General features: G+C 42.1%; 1 protein-coding gene across 1 annotated transcript in view; it reads left to right on the forward strand.

Annotated features, from left to right (window-relative positions):
• TENM2 (teneurin transmembrane protein 2) overlaps positions 1–23,300 on the forward strand; it is a 1,062,966-nt gene that overhangs the window by 702,449 nt on the left and 337,217 nt on the right. The window contains exon 4 of the mRNA XM_052642871.1: positions 16,635–16,869. Within this exon, the coding sequence (XP_052498831.1) occupies positions 16,635–16,869 (235 nt within the window). The remainder of the gene's footprint in view (positions 1–16,634; positions 16,870–23,300) is intronic.

Raw genomic sequence — 23,300 nt, forward strand, 5'->3', positions numbered from 1 at the left:
GTACCGTTTTGCACCCCCACCAGCAATGTATGGGAGTTCCCATCGTGGTATTTTATTAGCTTTCACGTCTGTCAAAAGTATGTTCTCACATAATGCTCTCTTTTGTCATGAGCTGCTTCTAACTTCATAATTTCATATTTTTTAGTTCCCTAATGAAAGAGCCCTTAAATTCTCTCTCTCTCTTGTTTTTTAATCTTTATTTGGCAACGCCAGGTCTTAGTTGCGGTACTCAGGATCTTCAGTCTTCATCGCGGCATGTAGGGTCTTTAGTTGTGGCATGTGGGTTCTAGTTCCCTGACCAGGGCTTGAACCCAGGCCCTCTGCATTGGGAACGTGAAGTCTTAGCTACTGGACCACCAGGGAGGTCCCTAACTTTCTGTCTTTTTAATGTTAAAGTTAACTTTTTTGAAGAAGAAGAAGCATAAAACATGTTTGCCTACGTTTCTCAGTTCTATTTATGGTTTCTTCTTTGGTTCAGATTACATGTGTTTTAATTAGGAAAAGATATCAATGATATATGTCTCCGTGTTTTCACAGAATGAGGGCCGTGAGCTTAGGGTACTTGTAGAGACGCAGACAGATGCAGCTTGGCCCATCGGAGTAAACCCGAGTGGTAAAGCCTCTTCGTGGTCCACTTCCATTTTCACTTTATGTCACCAGGTGTCTCCCTGCACCTTACGTGTGCATAAAGTACCCCGAAGGCCATGTGTGTCCTGCCCATGTAGCTAAGAATCCAGGACAGGCAAGCCAAGTCTGAGTCCTGCTAAGAAAGCAGTATAGCACGTATATTCCATGTGCATAATTGAGGACTCCAATTCACCACGCTCTGTTATCTAGAATTAAACATAAAAGACAGTCGATAAATACCACATTCAGTGGAAAATACAAATGAATCAAAATGTTATAGTTTCTCTCCACAGGTAATAATTAACATTCTTGTGAATTTCTCAGTGTGTCACAGATCACCCTTTAAATGAATGGTATGCTGCCAAAAAGAGAAAAATCCTTGTACACTGAGACATGTGGGTATATAGACCCAACAGAATAGTGAGTTAGCTTCTGGAGATAAGATTAGGGTGGGAGGAGTAGGTAAGGATGCATGTTTAGTTTAATGATATACATATAGGAAAATTTTTCAAAGCAATATGTCATAATGGTCCTTAGAAAATGTTTTTATGTGAACTGCAACATGAATAAAAACCTATATGAAAAATGAAGCATTTTGATTGTTAACAATCATGAAGGGAAAAAAAGTTAAGGTGAGATCTTTGTGGCTCCGTGAAAAGGCAAGCGTAGGTTATGACTGTCTTTCCTGACCTTCCTAGTGGTCAAAGATTCTATAACCTCAAAAATCCATGGGATCCAGGGTAAAAGCTCAATAATTAATTGCTAAGTGAATGTGCATGGGAATAAGTAAAAACATGAGTGAAGGAACAAACAAGTGGTTGAAAATGATTTGTCATAAGTGAGCTTAGCTCGTGGGTCACTGGGCAAGGAATTAATGGGAGAGAAGACAAATGGAAGAGAATATGAAAGGCTTTGATAAATACCCAACTAGCATATGACTCTGCGAGGCTCTGTACAAAGAGAAACCCATAGAATGAAAGCTTTTTTCTATTATGTGCTGTGTATAACAGCGGTCCCCAACCCCCTGTTAGGAATGGGGCCATACGGCAGGAGGTGAGCAGTGGGCAAGCAAGTGAGCTTCATCTACCGCTCCCCATCACCCACATGACTGCATGAACCATCTTTCCACTCCTAGTCTGTGAAAAAAATTGTCTTCCACAAGACCAGTCCTTGGTGTTAAGTTAGAGATTTTTGTAAAGATTTAATGGGCTAAATATGGCCACGGGGCACTGTTTACTGTATAACATGCCAGTGGCATGTGATATATTATGACTCCGATAATAGTCCTAGAACAGAACAACCATAAAATATCTTACACTTGTAACCATACAGTAAGGAAGCCTTTGGATTTCTTCTGATCCAATCCAAAAAGCTTCCTGCAGGAGGAAGAAATCTATCTACCTTGCTTTTGATTTGCAAATCCCCTGCAGCACCCTCCTTTCCTTTGCCACATTCATTTGCTTTTTGTGTTGTGAGCCACAGAGATAAATCAGGATTTACCCAACTCAGATGAGTCAGTGGCCTGCAGCAGAGGTTCTTTAACACAACAGTTTCATGATGGAGAAGTGAACATTTTCCAGTGGCCTAGACAGCCACCAGAGATCCTGTTAGCTGAGTTTGGAAGAGAAGAGAGTCTATTCCCACTTGGGGTGTGTCAGAGGCCTCTGTCATCATGAGTTCCGTGGGGATTTCAGCTTGTAAGGCATTTGTTGTCATGTTTGGGTTGCTGCAGAAGGGAAAAAATTGCTGCAGTTTGCGTGAGATCGAGCTGTGTTTTGGTAAGGAAGCCCGCCATCTTTTTTTTCCCTGAACTTCGGTCAAGTTGAAGCTTTTACAATTTGTCTCAAAGGATATCAAGCAACAGCCCCTTTGAAAGACTTCCAGATCTGTTAGAATTTGGACTCTCCTTTTGACTCCTTTGTTCTTACCTTACTTCTCAAAGTGTCATTCATTCATTCATTCTCTCAGCAACCCTTTGTTGTATCTACTAAGTGTTCCAGGGGGCAGGAATTCAGCAGGGAATAAAACAGCCTCCTTGCCTTCTAGGAGCTTACTTTCTAAAAGACAATTTTTCAAAGTGTGATAAGTGCTTTAGACAAAAAGAAAGCAGTGTAAGGAGGATAAGCATGCTGAGGTTGTCTTGAGAAGGCATGTCCTGAAAGATGGCACGTAGCCAAGACCTGCACACACAAAAGGAGTGGACCATTCAACTGTCTGTATCCCCGATCAAGGGTGTGGTGAGTTCAAGGGACCTAGAGCTGAAGCCCATTGGCTAGGTCCCAGATCAGGCGGAGGCTAGAGAGGACCAGAGCCTTTCACGTTTACTTAAATGTTTTCTCTGAGAACCAGGCTTGAAGCTGAATGCAAGAGACTGACCTAGGCTGATAATCTGGCCAATCCCTACACACGCCACAGATTTTAAAATGTCTTTGTTCTTGCTTTTTACTCTGCCTGGTATGTTTGTTCCCCCAGATATTGGAATGGCTCTCTCCCTCTTTCCTTCAGGTCTCTGATCAAATATCATCCTACTGAGAAGCCTTCCCAGGCCACACTATTAAAGTGTCAGATAAGCAGTGTTAGAAATGGAAATTATTTGCTCCACCAAATCTGATTATTTCATGAGAGAGATGACTCATTCTCTATGTTATGGGATTAAGAATGATCCCATTTGAGATGACAAATACTAGAAAGTTTCAGTAACCTGAGAAGCCCTGAGAAACAAATGGCTAATTCATGACTTACACCATGTAAACGTGATGAATAACTCAGGGCCTCAGTGGGTTCACTGGTGAATTAGCAGTGATAGAGCAACCTGTTTGGCTCATCAGTGAACCTGAGCAAAAGAAACTTAAAAGTCTGGATTTTTCCACTGGTTTTTCATGAAAAATGAGGGCTGATACTCAAACAGGAATACCAAGGTTCAGGAAAAGCTTAGCTTTTCTAATGCTGATTTTCATAGAGAATAAGAGAACTTATAAAAACTGGAAAGCTATTGATAAGGCCCTTAAGATTATCCACCATCGGATGGTTTTATTTCAATCTATTTATTACACAAGGTGAAAATTAAGGGCACTGATTATTTCAATGTGTTTTAAGACCTAAAAGAGCTACTATGACTCATGAGTAGGAAAAAAAACCTTGTTCTTTTTTTCATCTAAGTACAGTTGATTTGTTACGTGTTAGTTTCAGGTGTACAAGAAAGTGATCCAGTTCTACACGTATATATACAGATATAGATACGGTCTTCCCGGGTGGCACAAGTGGTAAAGAACCTGGCTGCCAACGCAGGACATGTAAGAGATGTGGGCTCAGTCTCTGAGTGGGGAAGCTCCCCTGGAGGAGGGCGTGATTACTCAGTTCAGTGTTCTTGCCTGGAGAATCCCATGGACAGAGGAGCCTGGCAGGCTACAGTCCATGGGGTCACACAGAGGTGGACATAACTGAAGTGACTTAGCACGCACACATAGATACTGTGATATATGTATACATATATATGTATATCAGTTCTTTTTCTGATTTTTTCCATTACAGTTTATTATAAGATATTGAATATAATCCCCTATGCTCTACAAAGGGTCCTTGTTATTTTATGTACAGTAGTATGTATCTGTTAATCCAAAACTCCTGATTTATCCCTGCCCCTCTTTCCCCTTTGGTAGCAAAAATTTGTCTCTATATCTGTGAATCTATTTCTGTTTTTAAAATAGGTTCATTTGTATCATTTTTAGATAAGAGTCCCTTATTCTTAAAGGTGCCATTTACTTCCACAATATCTGGCAACAGGAAATTTTCCAAGTCATTGAAATAGTCTCAGGATCACAGGATCTATTTCACGCCTTTCTCCATCATCTCTAGAAAGAATTAACCTGATAAGATAGAAATAAATAAATACTGACATTTCCTAAGTACTTACTATTCATGATGCATTTTCTTTGCACTTTAAGCATACTATCTCATTTAACTCTCTTTACCAAATGGAAATGGTTATTAACTATCTTTTATGGATGGGGAAACAGAGGCATGGACAGGTTACCTACTTCATAACTCTGATTGTTGAACTCAGAAGTCACCCAGGGAAAACTGGAGAAATCAATATTGAGAAGGCTGTGGGAAAGTCCTGGAAATAGCATACTGAACTGTGGCTAAGAGGAAATTTTGTTTTCCAAGGGGGCATGGTGGGAGACGGTGATTCTCGTGTCACTGACACCTCCTCCCCAATAAAACGGAGATCTGCAGGGCACACTGGCCTCCTGTTGGTCCCCGTGTTTTCTGAAAGTTGTTTGCACCCTGCGACTCTTGCATCAGGCCGAGGGGTACGTGTTCATGCTCGTGAACCACCATATCCTGGGAGGGGTACGCTTCTTCAGAATGTTCTCGGATATTTGTTTCTCCAGCATAATTATGTGCTTGTGTGTGTGTCCGTGTTTGTTAATCTTGAAGGCAGACCTGAAAACATCGCCAGCAATATGCCCTGTATATCCCATTATGTCCACTGTCCCTTGACATGAAACCAGACGCACAAAGTTCAAGGTCTGACATTCAGCTGACTTTTGTTTACATAGTATGGAGAAACTTTTGTTCTCTTGCCTTATAAGGCTCATACCATGAGAGATTTGGGGAAAAGGTCACCCAGAGAGTAAATAATTCTGCTGAGCTTTGAAGTGAAAATGTGCTAGGAACCTTTATCCTGTCGTTGCCATTTAACTGGTGTGCTTCAGTCATTCTTGGTATTAATGAATGATGTAGACCAGAGCATGTTCCCATCATTCTGTTAATCAGAGGCTCAATCTGACATCAAAATCAGATTTTATCTTTGTTTTGATTCCCTTCCTATGTTCTGGGAAAAGAATTGTGACCATCTCAAAGAAAAAAAAAAAGAATGAAATACACCCCAAGGAAAACCTAGTTTAAAAGCTAAAGTATGACATCTTGATGGAAGAAAATTCCACTGTGATTTTTATTTTTCAAATAAAAAGAAAAAAGTCCAGTCTTTGAAAAACATATTATCTTTCATGGGTAGGGAAATATCCAAATTATGCCCAGCCTATTTTACAATAAGACCTTGAAAAGCTATGCGATGAGCTGGAATGAGAGGAGTTTAAATTTCTGATGCAATTCTCTGCTTGGGAAAGTGATAATGCAGCACAAATAAGAGAGAGTATTTTCTGCTACAGCGCAACAATCAACATAACGTCTGGGCGTATTAATAATTTCACTCCTAAACTTCTCGACTGGGAGAGCATGGGTCTTAATAGCATTGTCAAGATCCTTAGGGCAATTGAAAAACCCAAAATCATTACTTTTCACTGATAGGCTTTCCTCTCCCAGAGGATGCCAAAATACCTAGGGTAATGTAGATTTATTGAAATGCTCAGATAGGCACTGCTCAGATGTAAGTTTGCAATAAAATCTTCTCTTTAGAAGGATTTCTCTCAGATATTTCAAGTGGTCTTTTTTTTTTTTTTTTTTTGTCTTTGTCACTTGGAAAGAGCTAATGGAGTTGACACTGATCTCAAGTGATACTTTCCTGATGATTTAAGAAAGCAAGGAGTGAGAAAAATAAGAAAGTAAGGAGTGAATATAGGGAAGGGTGTGGTAAAAATAATGTGGCACTTCAGATTAAAATCCCTTTCCCACCCACCAGAGGTGAGAACTTGCCCACCTGGGGCAGGACGGTCCCAAACCAACAAGCAACTTGAAGCTCGTAATTCAAGGGTAGCTGCTGGCTTGGCACCCGATACAAGAGTTCCCTCTCTCTTCCTTCTCCCCCGTCAGGAGTTCCTGCCTGTGCACGGCTGGGTTTTAGCTGAGCAGAAATGGCCCTATGCTGTGATTACAGCTCTGCCTGAAGCACTGCAACAAATTCCAGGATCCCCTTCAGACCCTCAAGTACACAATTGGCTCTCAAATGGCCATCACCTAACAATCTCCACCGGAAAAATATCAACAGCAGCCCAAAAGTGCCTGTGAAGGACTGGCTTCAGGTTGCCTGGGAAAGATGTTTTCTAAGTGGTATGAAGTGCTCCCCTCCCCATCTGAGATCTAACTTTGTTCCAGCAGGGCTCCGCAGCAGACAGACAATGTGATTATAAAATCCTGGAGGGGATCGCCCTTTACATGCAATGTCCAGAATAGGCAGGTTCATGGAAACAGAAAGTAACAGGAGGAATTGGACAGCACCTGCTGGTGGATATGGGGTTTCCTTGTGGGGAGTGGGGGTGACAGAAATGTCCTCAAATTAAACAGTAGTGATGGTTGTACATCTCGGTGAATATACTTTTAAAATACTAAAATGTGCACTTTAAGGACTGAATTTTATTATGGCTCAGTAAAGTTGTCATTAATAAAAATTAAACGAGTAGGAGGTCAGGCAGAGCCAGGACCAAACATAAAAATAGAGGGGATGGAAGTCACCTCTCCCCTGTGTCTGCCCCTCTCCCTGTTAAAGGACCTTCTGAGGCAATGGGAACTAGGGGAGTTAACTGGAATGCTCAAGGAGCAGGGGCAGAAGTCTACTGTGATTCCTCTGAGCTGAGGCTCACCAAACAGAACCCTCCAGGGGCATCAGCTCATTTGTTCACTCATTCATTCTGTGCTGTTTCCATGCCAGGCGCTGTAGCCTTGTGCTGGGGATATAAAAACAAGAGAGATAGGCTCCTTGTGTTGGAGGAGCTCACAGTCTCGTGCAGAACCCAGGAGGGTCCAAAAATAATACAAAACTTTTTGCCAAGGGTGATGAAAGAGCTAGTGCACTGGAAAGGGGCCCGGATATAACGTGGTTAAATATGAAATGTACAAAAGGAAGCCTGTATCATGTAACCTCCCTGCCCCTCTATTTCCTCCTCTTCGAAATGGACAACAATATCTATTCTGAACGTTATAAATTTTTCTTCAATTTTTTTTTTAAATTTTGATTTCACTGGAGTAGAGTTTATTTGCAATGCTGGGTTAGTTTCAGGTGTACAACAAAGTGATTCAGTTATGCATACTTATTTTCTCTCTTTTACAGATTCTCTTCTCATCTGGGTTATCACAGAATATTGAGTAGAGTATTATAAGTTTTAAATAAGGTGAAATATATAAAGTGCTTATCACACAGGTGGGGCTTATTAAATGCAAACGATTGTCCTTAGATGAGCTAAGATGTCGCTCTGAACCCTAGCTGTTTATGAACGTAGGTAAATCTGACAACACGTCTGCCTTGCGAGTATCATCATAAAGGTGCCCGGAATGCTCTTTCTCTGAGATCATACATTTTGTGTAAGCAAGTAAACTACAAATCACTCCTTATGAGTGAGTACTGTCCTTTCCTTCTCTGGTGCTCCGGTCAGGCTGAATGGGGTCTTTCCAGGAGGGCCAGCCTCCTGGCTCCAGGACCGTGCAACACAGACTGACAGGCCCTGGCCAGGGAGGCCCTCTGGGAGATGAGAAAGAGGCTGTAACTTGGCTTCTCCTTCACCTTGTATTCTTTCTTTTCTCCTCTCTTCTGACATGCAGAGAAATAGCCTGACAAAAGCACAGTTAGATGTAAGAAATAGTACAGACAAGTCAACCATCCCACATGCCAGCAATACCATCAGTGGGTCAATAATGAGAAATAAAGAGTCTGTTCTTTAGGAGAAAGATCATTCAGTAGATGTTAAGGGAAGGAGGGAGCTCGCTGAATGTCTGCAGGGTCCAGTACTTAGAGGCAGGTGAGTAAGCCTCTCTCCAAACGGAGGAGGAAGCTGAATCTGGATCATCCTCCGCCCCCTCATCCCTGGGCTGTTGGCAGAGGCCTGCCGATCAGAGCCAGCAGGACAGGCCCCGGCCGGCGTGCCCTTGTTTCCGCCTCCAGCAGACCTAATTGCTGCTCATCCCTCCCGCCACTGGTTATGGGAGGCAGGAATGCAGCACAGGGAGGGCCCTTTCGAGAGGCGCAGAAAAGAGACTGCTCTGCCGTTTGACTGTTCTGGCCTATTTCTCTTGATTCAAGCCATACTGTGAGGGGCAGATTCCCTCCACTTTCTCATGAGATCTGGTTCTGCGATTTAAGCAATGTGTGAAAGAGTACAGCAAGCCAGTTTTCCTCTGTATTTGCAATGTCTGTGTGCGTGTTAGTCACTCAGTCATGTCCGACTCTTATGACCCCATAGACCATAGCCCACCAGCCTCCTCTGTCCATGAAATTCTTCAGGCAGGAACACTGGAGTGAGTTGCCACTTTCTTCTGGAGGGGATCTTCCCAACCCAGGGATGGAACCCAGGTCTTCCGCACTGCAGGCAGATTCTTTACCATCTGAGCCCCCAGGGAAGCCCAAAGTAGTTTGACACTTCCCTGTCAGCAAATCGAACCCATGTGACAGGCGGGGATTTGCAGGGTCCTGAGCAAACCGGGGAGGGGTCCTCATTCCCTCCCTGTGAGATGCTTTCTAGAACCTTGTGCTCCTCTGCATGGGGCAAAGTGGGGAGAAGACCCTGGGATCAAACACCAGCTGTATTGCTTACTGAGCTGTGTGACCATGAGCACACTACTTAACCTCTCTGAGCCTAACTTTCTGGATCTGTAAAATGGAGATGATAAGGGAACCTATCCCATAGAAGGGAGTGGAAATACTCTGAAATAACTGAAGTGCAGCCCTTAGTGTGGGATCAGACACACACAGAGAGCTTAATTCACAGCATCTGTTTTCAATATTATTGGTTTGTCGTCATGCTCATTGTTTTGTTTATGGAAATAAGAGAGCTCTGAATCCCAGGCTCCACTTCTGCAGGCTTTTAGAGAGATACTCCTGAGACCGCCTGTATTAATGTCACTTAGTCCCTATGCCCTTCTGCAGACAGACTCTGAAGGTAGAGGGGATCTGAGGATGGTAATTTTGCCTCCACATGTTGATTTGATATCTCACTGTGAAAGCTGCTGCCTAAAAGAGCTAGGAAAACTGGAGTGCCTCAAGAGGTATTCATCACTTTCGCCAGAACCATGGTTGCTATCACCGTTATTACTATTATTGGTATTATTAATTGCAAAGAAAATGATATGTATTGATAGCTTACTAAAGTGCCAAGAATTGTGCTAGGCTCCCTACAAATATTCTCATTTGATTATCCTAGCAATCATATGAAAGAAATAAAATTACTCTACCCATCTTACAGATGAAGAAACAAATTCAGAAACAAGTACGTAACTTTCCAGGGATTACATAGCTAATAAGTGGCCAAACAGGAGTTCAGAACTTATCACCAGCCTGGCCGTCTGCAATAGCCTCCACTCTCCTTAGTTCTAACCGGAGGCTTGAAAATGCTCACCTCTGATTCCCTGTGGTGCCCATTCAAGGTTAAAATTGAACAGGGTGTCCTGGTGCTAGTTTTCGTCACCCAGAAACTCCAGAGTCTTTGTCAACATTATCCCCACTTCAAATTGCTCTCAAGGTGGAACTTGCTCCAAAGATGAGGTTCAGAAGGCAGAGAGTTTGTGGTTAATTCATTATCTTGGGGGCTGAAGGGTTAAAATTTTTGAAGGCCAACAACTGGCATGCCAGCTCCAAGAATGAGTAAACTGTTGGCAGCTAGGCAGGCCTCTACTTCTTTCACACTTTTCATCACCATTTTTAATCGCCAGGAATAATTGGTGTGGGCAAGTCAAGGCTATCTGAGTTCATCCCTGCCCTCCCACTGTCATCAACACCCTGCCTGGCAAAGGTAGACCCAGCCTGAATACCTCCCCAGCTGTTTATTTAGGAAAAGTGCAACAATAGCCAGTTTTTGTGAATTTGCTTCCTTAGCGCCAAAGAGAATTCTTTCTTAACACGTTATTTAAAATGTGGGCGTTGTTGGCTTCCACATGCTATTTGAGCACTACTCATCTAGTCAACACAAAAGTTGACTCCAGTGTATGTGTGTATGTGTGTGTGTGTGTATATATATATATAATTTTTAAAGATCAACAATTATTTTTAAAGATCAACAATTAGCATGCCATCTCCAAGAATGAGTGATATTCATTATCTATTTTCTATATAGTGAAGGTGTATATGTTAATCTCAGCTTCCTAATTTATCCCTCCTGATTTATTTATTTGTGGATAATGAATTAACCACAAACTCTGCCTCCTGAACCTCATCTTTGAAGCAAGTTCCTTCTTGACAGCAATTATGCTAGAATATGCTAGAAGTGGGGATAATGTTGACAGACTGGAGTTTCTGGGTGATGAAACTCCAGTATGTATTAATATTTATGTGTGTGTGTGTATAAAATGGACTATTACTCAGTCATAAAAAGTAATGAAATAATGCCATTTGCAGCAACATGGATGGATTTAGAGATTATCATACGAGGCAGAGTAAACCAGAGAAAGATAAATATTATATTATATTGCTTATAGGTTGAATCTGAAGAGGAAAAAAAAAGACACAAATAAACTTATTTCCAAAACAGAAAGAGAATCACATACACAGAAAACAAACTTATGGTTACCGAAGGGGAAGAGGGGCAGGGGAGGGGTAAACTAGGAGACTTGGATTAATATATACACATTACCATAAACCCACCAAAGACCTAGTCTATAGTACAGGGAACCATACTTGGTATTCCAAAATAACTTTTAAGGGAAAAGTTATATATATAACTGAATTGCTGTGCTGTACGCCTGAAACTTAGGTGCTATTATAATTCAACTATACTTCCATAAAAATTTTTCTACAAAAAGTGTTGATACTCTAAAATTTTGTAATCCCAGACAACTATGTTGGAATTGATATTGTGACCTGATCAAGAAGTACTGCTTTATTTTTAAGACTCCACCGTTAACCAGTTGGCATTTAGGAAGGACAGAATATGTGAACAGCATCTCTTTCGGGAACAGAATTGCTGGCAACTGTCCCACAGCACATCTAAAACCTCAGACGCATAGACCGTTCAAGCAAACAATTCCAAATAAGCAAACAGTACAAGTTAAGTGTTCATTCCAGCACTTCATTTTTAAATCTACAGGAAGCATCTTCTCCATGAATTAACTTATCTTTGCTCGGATTCCTATCTGTCCCACCCTAGCTTTTAACAAAGGACCAATATATAGCTCCTTCTTCCTAGGACTAAAAGCTGCACAGCACCTAAAAACAAATTCCAGATTTCTGACTTCAGGATAAATCGGGTGCAGTATAATAGGTTAGCACAGTAATTTTAATGACAACTGCCTTTTGCTGCTAATAGCATACTTATTAGGTTGATAACATGTAAGTGTTTATGCTACATAGTTATTCATGCCTCAATTACATGACTATGTGATTTCATATTTATGTAATAGAAGCGCCATTAATAAGATGCACATGAATTAAGCCCAATAAATGTGTGGAACTTGAAGTGGACATGAAGGAAGCTTCCTTCATCAAGCTGAGATATTCATCTGGGTTTCACCATAGATTGAAGGCAACACTTGCCTTAGAGAATGACTTTTTCATGTCATTTAGCTTCCTAGAAAGCAGTAAGGCATGTTGCTTGCCATTGTGTGCATTTTTTGAAATAGAAAACCATCACATCCAGCAAACATATTGGATGACTGCGACAAAAACAAACACAAAAAGTGCTTGAGATCATTAACTGTAGCAGAAGTGTTGTGATATTAGAGATACGTGACCCACACAGAATGCTAAGGAACCCTGAGTTCAGGCAGCAGCTCAAAAGCGTAAATGTCTACCAGGCAGTAATACAAATGCATATATCTGACCAGGTGAATTTAACAGAGGTTGTTCAGGTTGATGATGGAAGCAAACAAACAAAACCACCCAGTGGTGCTGGGCTCCATCCAGTTGTTGCCATGAGGGAATACAGACTCGATATCTTCAATTTGTTTTCAAGAGAAGTCAGAAGTCTGGAATCCTATGTACAGTCTTGACCTTGAATGTTTGGTAATAGTCAGCTTGGGGTCTGCCAGTTTGTGACTCCTGCCCTCGGGAGATGAACTCTGGGCATACTCTTTCTGCTTAAATCTGGGCTCCTTGAGAGCTGCAGTTACTCTTTTATCCATCCTTCTGTTCCCGAGAACCAAGCAATGGTCCATGCACGCAGTTTGGGGGGAACTTGCCAGCCATCAGGTAACATGTTTAGCCCTTTACAATCACCTTCCTCCCTACCTTTCACAGCAACCTTATGGGTGGTTACTGCTGTTTTCATCATTTGACAGATAAGGATGTTGATAATTAGAGAAATGAAGTCTGAGGCCTAAGTTCCCATAACCCAAAAGTGGGCAGACTTGATCCCTGAACCCAATTCTTTAGATATTATCTCCTAACCGCTGGCTCAGTGCCCCCTGCAGATGCTCCTGCACCGTTCTGTTTATCCCCAGTGATAGCATTTGCCTCTCTTGTCAGTATCTTTTCCTTCTAGCTCCTGCACCTAGTTCAGAAGTTTGAGTTTTGAATAGATAGATAAATGAGCAAATATGACCAGTGTCACAGTGGAAATGAGCGACAGTATAAGGAGAGCGTCCTTCAATACTGAGGAGGGGGGACCACTGTGCTGTTGTTGCTATTGGTCATTTGATTTATATGCAAAGAGCTTGCGGCTTTATAGGAGGGCCGGGTGAGTGGAGAGTTGAATATTTGTTTATCTTCTCCTGTTTGTCCTCTCCATCCCTCAACCACCCCCTCACCCACACCCCACCATGAAACCCTAGGCCTTCTCTTAAGGAGAAATGGAGAATTTGACATGTCTTGCAATTAATTGGAAAACTCACCGTCTGTCTGTTGGAAACATACCACACAACACCCAGGTGGGTGCTTCCGTTCCCCCCTGAGCACCACCACCGGCTGTGTCCGCAGGAAGACACCCACAGGAATTCCACCCACAGGGAACACAGATGGACAGGAAAAGACCACCCAGGCTGGAGCAGGCAGAGAAATCTCAGGTCAGGGTGAACAGACCGGAAGCAGGAGGGTCCTGGTGTCTCACTTAGTGAATGAAATCCCTCACAGGGCCTCTTTGTACTTTGGGAGGGTGTAGCTGGAGAGCTGGAGGGTGGGGGCTGAGGGCTCGGGGCTGGGGAGGAGGGGTTCTCGCTTGTACTCTGATTCATCTCGCCTTCCCGAGTCAAGGCTCATAATTACCTAACTAATGGAGAATAATGACACCACTTGGATTGGAGTTGAGAGGGGGAGAAAGAAAGGCATGAGAATTCATTAACCTTGTGTGAGGGGCTTAGATAGCATCTCTGAAGGATCATTATTACATCATTTCACCCCCTTTTCTCCCCTCTTTCCACTAATACAAGACAGACAAATGCTAAATAACTATATAATAATACATTGCAAGACAGACAACAATGCCAGAAAATATAATAGCCTGCTACAGCAATGAAACTCCCTCAAAGTTATATTTAAAATGTCAGTGGTGCAGAATGGAAAATACGAATTAACAGGTTCATTTGGAGGACGCGATTTAAAAATCTATACAACTGTATGGTGGCATTTCCCACTGGGTTTTAGTTTTAGTTGTCTTTTTCCATACACAACACCCCCCCCCCAAAAAAAAAAATCACCCAAATAATTTCAGCCCAGAGACACAAACTTCGAGGAACCACTTTCCTCTGCATTTTTCTTTCTGTTTGCAATGGTCACGATGCTCCCCAAACCTAGTATCTTCTTGACATGTTGCCTTTCTCTCAGAACGTTTCTGCAAGCTTCCCAGGAGCCATGGAATGTAGATTACACCTTTTGGAGATGTAGCCTGGCCACATAAGGAGACAAGTAGTTGAAATTTGTGTCAAATTGCTTGTTTAAATGACTTGAGCCAACTTCTTAGAGCCAGGACAGCAGGGGCTGAGGATTTTCAAAGTTGGCAGGGGCCAAAATGACAAGGCTCGGCAGTCACCTGGTGGGCTGCCAAGCCCGACTGGAGGCTTCAAAAAATAAACTTTCTCAAAGGACACAAATTAAAAGTCATGTTTCAGCAGCCATTAAAACCAAATTATAGGCTTGCACTGCATAGTGAACGGCTCTCATTATCATTACGCTTAAAATATTTCACTTTGTAGATGGAGAACGGACTGCCAGGAAAACCGTGGATGGGATTGTCATCCTTGGTCATATTTACAGGCAGATATGTAGAGGGGTGTGGTTGTCCTTTGTGTGATTTTCCGGCAAGGATGGAGGGTTTCAAGATTAGAAACTAGGGTGCAATTTTGAGTAAGGGTCACGGTTTGAAAACATCAACCCTGACTTTCTGCAGAGACTGAGTCCTCAGGGTTCATCTCTGAGAGGACAGATGTTATCAAGCCCCTGATTTGAGTGAGCTCATAGGTGTGTTTTGTTAACTCTCATTTTTAAAAAGGTATACATATATACATGTGATTGTGTATAAATGTAAAAGTGAACGTGTTAGTCGCTCAGTTGTGTCCGACTCTTTGAGACCCCATGGACTGTAGTCCGCCAGGCTCCTCTGCCCATGAAATTCTCCAGGCAAGAATACTGGCTGCTGCTGCTAAGTCACTTCAGTCGTGTCCGACTCTGTGTGATCCCATAGACGGCAGCCCACCAGGCTCCCCCGTCCCTGGGATTCTCCTGGCAAGAACACTGGAGTGGGCTGCCATTTCCTTCTCCAATGCATGAAAGTGAAAAGTGAAAGTGAAGTTGCTCAGTAGTGTCCAAGTCTTAGCGACCCCATGGAGTGCAGCCCACTAGGTTCCTCCGTCCATGGGATTTTCCAGGCAAGAGTACTGGAGTGGGGTGCCATTTTGGGTTGCTATTCCCTTCTCTGGGGGATCTTCCTGACCCAGGGATCGAACCAGGGTTTCCCGCATTGCAGGCGGATTCTTTACCATCTGAGCCACCAGGGAAGTTATATGTAGTCATATGTGTGTATATATATATATATATATGTGTGTGTGTGTGTGTATAAAAAATATATATATGTGTGTGTGTATATATATATATATAAATACACATACCAAAAACACACGCATATGTATTTTCATTGTCAACATTTTTTAAAAAACTCTAAAAGTCCAGATCTTCAGCTTTCCTAGAAAAACTGGAAGATCAGTTGCCTTGATCTCTAACCCCTACATAGCCACGTGAGCCTTGATCTGAGTGAAGGCTGTTCCCTACCTGCTCCCGTTCACCTCAGTCCACTTCACTTTCCTGCCTGGCCCCTGATAGGTGTTTAAAGTTGCTACTCCCTGACTTCCAGTATGCTATAGTTTTATACCTTCAGAAAGATGCCATGCCATTATTTCTTTTTATCTTTATTTTGGCCACACTTCACAACATGTAGGAGTTCCACAACCAGGGATGGAACCCATGCACCCTGCAGTGGAAGTGTGGAGCCTAATACTGGACCACCAGGGTAGCCCACTCCCTCCCCCCTTTTTGAACATTGTTTAAAGAATGTATGGGGTAACCTGGCTTACCTTACCAGGAAATGGGCTGGGAACTTGTTACAACAATTGCTATTGCTACTGCTAAGTCACTTCAGTCGTGTCCGACTCTGTGCGACCCCATAGACAGCAGCCCACCAGGCTCCCCCGTCCCTGGGATTCTCCTGGCAAGAACACTGGAGTGGGCTGCCATTTCCTTCTCCAATGCATGAAAGCGAAAGGTGAAAGTGAAGTCGCTCAGTCATGTCTGACTTAGCGACCCCATGGACTGCAGCCTACCAGGCTCCTCCATCATGGGAGTTTCCAGGCAAGAGTACGGCGTGGGGTGCCATTGCCTTCTCCAGTTACAACAGTGGTCACCCTTGAATGTCACATGACTTTCTTTGTGGAATTAATAAGTTTCAAATAATTCCCACTGGTCAGCCCTCACCAGCCTGGTTTGGCTTACCTAGCTTCTCATTCATCATTTGATGCCTACCTAAAAGCAAATCAAGGCATACTGTTTATTAGTAAGTGACCCTGGGATGCTTGATGTAGTCTTACCTGCGTTTCTGGTTGGTGATGTTCAGCACTTGTCAATATCAAGGCTTTGGTTCCAGATAGAGTGTTCGCGGCGGCCGGCAGCCCCTGACCGCCATTTCTCCTTCCTCTTTTCCCAGGCCCTCCAAACCACCACAGCCAGTCGACTCTGAGGCCCCCTCTGCCACCCCCGCACAACCACACGCTGTCCCATCACCACTCGTCCGCCAACTCCCTCAACAGGAACTCGCTGACCAACCGGCGGAGTCAGATCCACGCCCCGGCTCCCGCGCCCAATGACCTGGCCACCACGCCCGAGTCCGTTCAGCTTCAGGACAGCTGGGTGCTGAACAGCAACGTGCCGCTGGAGACCCGGTAAGTCCCCATCATGATCACACATGCCTCCTTCCTGCCTCACCCTCCCAGAGCCTCGGGGTGGCGCAGAGCTCTAGTGGGGTGAAAACCCCACCTACGTTGTGGGACAAGCTGACCAGCTCTGGCTGTTCCCTTGGTGATTCCACCCTGGACTGCAGGTTGATAGGTATTTCTTTTGTTCACACGTGTCTCCTTTTAATGCGTGTTTACTTTCTTCGACAGCTCCTGTGTATCCAACTAATAGAATTAGCATAACATATTTTTATACAAAGGCTCATGGGAAACATGCTTATAAGGGTATATTGACTGAAAGCTGCTGATAAATTATGCATTTAGCCTTTCCTGAAGTAATAAATGAAGACTCATTTGAAATTAAGTGTTTGGGGAGACCTTGAGAAACAATCCCCAATTCCAGACTGACAGAAGTATAATTTTAATTTATATTTCATCCAACATGCAGTCTCTCTTTAATCCCTCCTGTACACACTTTTTAACAGCTTGATGCCTGAGGGGCAAACAACAGTGTAGGAAAAAACAAACAAGAAAAAAGGGGCAGCATTTATGTTGAAAGGGAAGAGTTGGAAAGTGATCTCCAGGTCTGGCTTTGTTTTGTTTTGTGTTTGCTTCTGTCCTTTTCTCACCTTTACTTCTAGTCTTCCAAAATCACCCTTGCCTTAGTGACCTGAAAGAAGGGGTATTGGTCGCAGCGTGGCAGGCTACAATGTAATTGGCAGTGGGTGGACCAGATATTGGAATGGTCTTGTTTTTCCATTCCCAGGCACTTTCATGGTGTGAGTGCTTCAGTAGTCACTGTTTCCTAGCCCAGAAGAACCATGAAGACCAAATAGAGAATGGGGCTAATTCGTACTGAACCTTTAGGAAGTTCTCACATAGTTTTTAAACTTTAATAACTTAGGTTTAAAGACAAAAATAATCTGTACTCTTTCTGGTAATGGCCAGTGAATTGTCTGCATGCGGCTGGAAATAATTATGCAAGCCATAGCATTTCATGTTGTTTATCTCTAATGTTTTTGTGTTATTAATAAGATCTTGAATACGTTGAACACCACGGTCACTATAGTCACTTCAAACTTTAATGCATTTTATTTTCTGACCAGTGTAGGTGATTTGTAACCAGTGTAGGTGATTTCTTAATCTCTAAGGGTTACAATAAGTAAACTCAGTAGAAACTATATGCATATATTATATACAATAGATAGGTTTGAACATTTGCATTGATATAATAACCCACTAATAAGTAGCTTTATGGAAGTGTTCCAGGCTGAAAGCTAACTAGTGTACCAGGCTTAACTCAGTATATTTTCATAGTTGGCGGTGGGCTTTAAGACTGGATAAGATTTTCTTTTTTCTTCCTTATATTTATGAACTGCCATAGAGTTTGTTGGGTACTAGGCAGTCTATTTTCACATTAACAGACCATTATTTGGAAAATATTAATAGTCAGTAGACATGAGGCTATGCACAGTGAGTAAGATGGAGGAGGAGGAGAAAGGGTAGAAGAAATGTAATAGATATTGGGAAAAAGAAGGAGAAAAAGGAAAAAAGAGGACTATCATCACCAATACCAACCAGTTTTTATTGTGTACTTTGTATATGCCAATATTAGTGGTTTAAATGCACTGTCTCAATCAAGCCTGGAAGCATTTCAGCGAAGTAGGAAGAAATCATTGTGGTCACCATTTTAAAAATTCAGAATGTAGATTTGGGGGTCAAGGTAACTTGCAAGCATTCTAGAGCATCAGTGAGATGGTAAATTATGAGACACTGGATGGAACTCTGGTGGTTTCTCTACGTAAGATGGTGAGATATTGGATCACAGACCTACAGTTGTTGCCTTGATTGTCACACCGTCAGGGAAAGACCCATCAGAATGTCCATTCCTCACAAAGAGTCTCTTATTGGTGATGAGAACACATGCATTGCATGAGGGTATCTCGTGTCACCCATCACATGCTGATGTGATTGGCAATAAATATTTCCCTTGAAAAGATCTGGGGGAGAGGACTAGCAAACCAAGCATACCCCCTTCCTGCTCTCCTGAAGTTCTCCCAGAACATGCCTTCCAACCTGTCGAGTCCATCTTCCGGTTATTAGAATACTTAGCATTTCTCCTAGGATTGGAGTTTCTCAGTGCTTTTAGAGGAAGCAAGCTTGAAGAGTTAATAAAATGGCCAAAACCTTGAAGCCTATCAGAAGGCAAGAACAGTATCTGATGTTCTCTGATCAGTACATTCAAGGGCCAAGAATTAGAGAATGTAAATCCCTTGAGATGGGCCATTACTAAAATCAAACCCAGATATTTGAAATTCCATCCATAGAACTGAATACATGTAATTTGCAACTGGTCTTGTATTGAATTGTTGAACTTTATGTTTCTCTTTTAAATATTATTCAGCCTCTTATTAGCAAATATTTACTGAGTCTCTTGAAAATACTAAGTGCTATGTTAGGTACTGGGGAGATTATGATTAAAACATGTATTCTTCCCTTAGAGCTCATACAGCCTAAAAAAGGATATAGGCACAAAGATCATGCAGTGTTTACAATAATGGAAGTCTGTAAGTTACAGTGGTTGGACAGTTGACATCATAATAAACTATTCCAGGATGTTCAGGAAAAGTTTTCCAGCTGAGGGGCTGTTTGAGCTGGGTTTGGAAAGATAAATAAGAGTTTTACCTAGTAGATAAGTGGAGAAAAAAAATCAAAGATTATGGCACTATTTGATCCCATCCTTCAGTGATTTTTCTGTATAGTCTTGGAAACTGTAGAAGTCAACTATTTCCCTCACTCCAAAGCTGAAATATTGTTAATTTAATGGTGTCATTTTCTTACCCACCGAGCAAATGTAGGAAATGGAAGCTCTTAAGTTAGGGTAATGATATCATTACTAGGATTCCCATTCATGTCTTTCATATCAAATAAGAATTGATTAACCACATCGGAGAGAGAGAACCATTGAAGGCAAGACATTCTGGAGGCTGATTATGATATAGTCATCAACTGTGAAAGTGCAATGGAAATTTACAAACAAAACTTCACCACCCCCGATCTCATTAATCTAGACTTCTGGGCATGATGGAAGAATTTCATAACTCTGAAAGGTGATGGGTAGGCATTCTGCCACCCCAGAGACTCCAAGCCAAATCCAAGGTGTTTCTTTAGACCAGCAAGTTACAAGCCCTTGCCCCCTGCATTGCTTGTTGATGTTCCCATCAGTCTTAATGAGGCATGTTAGATCTTCCCTGGACTGTGCTTTTTCCATTTTTTGTTCTATGACAAGTAGAATCAAGGTGCTGGTTAAGGAGGCATAGCCAGAAAACAGCACTGTACAAATTTGGAATTTAACACAAGACAAAAAAAGCTAATAAGGAAAGTTCTGTATCAATGTTAACCATATAAATAAAAAATGCATATAAATGCATACTACCCAAAACAATCAGTTCATGTGTAAACCATAATATAAGCCAAGAGTAACAAAACATAGGGCAGAGGAACTATTTGCAAACAGCCTGGATGGTCTATAAAATCACTCTCCTCAACCATCTTTCTCTCAGCCTACTTGCAGAAGGTCTTAGAACAAGGTCCATGGGTAATTCTGAGTTGATACCACGTATCTCCTCCTTCCTCTCCTGAGAGCAACAAGGTCAGGGATCTTTCTGGCCAGCTGCTTCTTTGGGAGTTTCTGAAGTCAGCATCTCTTTGTCTAAAGTAGTAAAAAAAAGTAGCTCAGTGACAGAACCTAACTTTTCTTCCATTGTGCATTTTGCTGAAGCAAGCTTCTTTCTCAGAATCTCTCTCTGGTAGCAGGTCACTAAAGAAAATCCCTAAGCAGAACAAAACTTCCCTCTGAGTTTGCTTTTGCCCCAGAATACCAGAGTAGCCATGAGGATCCTCAAGCTGCAAACAAGTTTGCGAGTTACTTTTTGAAATGGTCATCCATTACTCATTAGAGAAACATCTGTGAGACCCAACCAGATGCCAGGCATTGAAGAAGAAGAAAAGCAAGTCCGTGTCTTTTTGTAGATTCTAGGCTGTAGACAGAATCTGAGCAAAAGATCAGGCCTGTGACCCTACAATGACAAATGCATTAAGTGCCATGTGAGGTATAGAGAAGCCAGACTCAGGAGAAATTGGCATATAAGCTGAGCCCGAAGGATGAGTAGGTGTTAATTAGACTTAAAGAATGTTCTTGGTGGTGAAAACCATGATCCAGTGGGAGGAGAAGTGCTATGATTCCAGGAAGAGAAAGCAAACTAGAAAGGCAGGCAAGGGCAGGACAGAGCACGGTTTGGGGCTGCTTTAAAGATTCTGGACTCTCCCCCAAAACAGTGAAAGATCACTGAAGCGTTTTAAACAGAAGGCTGAAATAATATATAAATGGCTTTGTTTTGCTTTCAATTATGGTAGCTGCCTTATGGTTCATAGGTAGGTGGTTCGGGAGAGGTGCAGTAAGACTGAGGGTGCAATTTCGAGAATACAGTCATGGTTAAGATGAAAAATGGTGGCGTTTCCATTAGGAAACGCAGTATCAGAGCTGTCTGCCTTTCTCCTACCAATCTGACCAGAGGTGAACATTCAGAGTTATGGGGAATGTACTAAAGGTAGAATCAGTGAAATTAATGATGGCTGGAATGTCAGGATGTAGGTTAGACAGACGCGAGCACAATACCCAATTTTTTTACTAAAGAGGCTGAGTGAATAGTGACGTCACTTAGAAAACAAGTTCAGTTTTCCACCTCTTAAATCTCTGAGGCAACAAGAGTATTGAGTTGCTGTTATTGGCCAGACTTATTCTGATTCTAAAATAATAGATGTAACATAGAAGCACATCCATTTACAAATAATAGCATAGTTAGTATATCCAACTCCACTTTTCTTGGGTTTCCCTTGTGGCTCAGCTGGTAAATAATCCACCTGCAATGCTAGAGACCTAGCTTTGATCTCTGGGTTGGGAAGATCCCCTGGAGAAGGGAAAGGCTACCCACTCCAGTATTCTGGCCTAGAGAATGTCATGGACTGTATAATCCACGAGGTCACAAGAGTCAGACCCAAGACTGACTTTCACTTTTCACTTTCACTGTATCCAAAGTTCTTAGCAGTTGATTTTTCTCTTTCAAAAAAAAAAAAAAACTCTCCAGAAATTTTGTTCAACTTAGTTATTCTACTTGATTGTATAGTTCTGTGAATAACAACTTTATCAACCAGTTTTTGCTCAATACTTAGTTTTACAAGCATGATCCCATTGAACCCTTTAACTCTTCTGTTGAGTATATGTTACTTATCCCTATTTTAAATAAATGAAAACTGAGACTTGAGAAGATGAAATTACCTGCACATCTCCAAATAAGTAGGTGGCAGGACTGGGATTGAAACTTGTGTCTACCTGATTCCACGTGCCATATTCCCATCACATGATAATATCTTTGAAACTAGAAGAACAAAACAAAACAAAATGATACTTATTATCCAATTAAAATTTACCCAGGCCATGGAAATGATGAAGTTAATGCATTATAAGTGATGTGAGGCGAGAAATGATCTGAGGAATGAATCCCAGTCTGTGACTGGACATAGAGTTGGTCACTGACAAAATCATAAGCCAGGCAGGATATAAGGGACCCTTGTCTTCAGCTCTACAAGACTGACAGCCACCTGGAATGGTAAATCTAAAGCCTCAGAGGACCGTGGTGGCAACAGCATGGGATACATGTGAGCTGAGTTCAGAGGTTTAATGCTCTGCCTATCATAAAATGCGAGAGTAAATTGAAGCTGCAGAAATAAAAAGCACTGCTACTTTTTTTAGCTCTGTGATTTGCAGGAGATTTATCTTCCAAACAGGACTTTGCCAGGTTGGCAGGAGAAAGCCACACTGCCTTGAGTATGCTGGATGGCCATTTGGTCATCATTCGTGTAGAGACACTCAGAAAGTTGTGATGAACACCCAGGAAGTGCTCTGATCCAGAATGCAGCATGTTGGGCTTGACAAGTGGCACAGGGAATCCCAGGAATCTATTTGGGTATCAGCATTTCAGAAAACCTGCTTTTTATCTTCAAGACCAAGTAATCTTAGCCTCATCTGGAAGCTTTATGGGGAGTGCATATTTGGGAATCAAGCCTAATGACCTTTAGTAAATAAGGTTTTCATGGAGAAGCAATGAGATTGTGGAAACATCCCCACCATGCTGAACCTGAAGACTCTTCTCCACTTGTTCTCAGATTGATTTTTCTACCTAAGGATTAATCTTCTGACAGAATCCCTGACAAGCTTCATCTTGAGAATATTAAACCAAGGTAACCTGTTTGCTCCGCCCCTCCACCCGCCATTTTTTAAAATGTTTTCGAGTGAGGTGTAAAACTAGAATTCATTCTGGGTGAACCAAATGCATTCTAACACTTTTCAAATCAGTAGG

Source organism: Budorcas taxicolor, chromosome 7 (genome assembly GCF_023091745.1).
Source record: "Budorcas taxicolor isolate Tak-1 chromosome 7, Takin1.1, whole genome shotgun sequence".
Taxonomy (NCBI): domain Eukaryota; kingdom Metazoa; phylum Chordata; class Mammalia; order Artiodactyla; family Bovidae; genus Budorcas; species Budorcas taxicolor.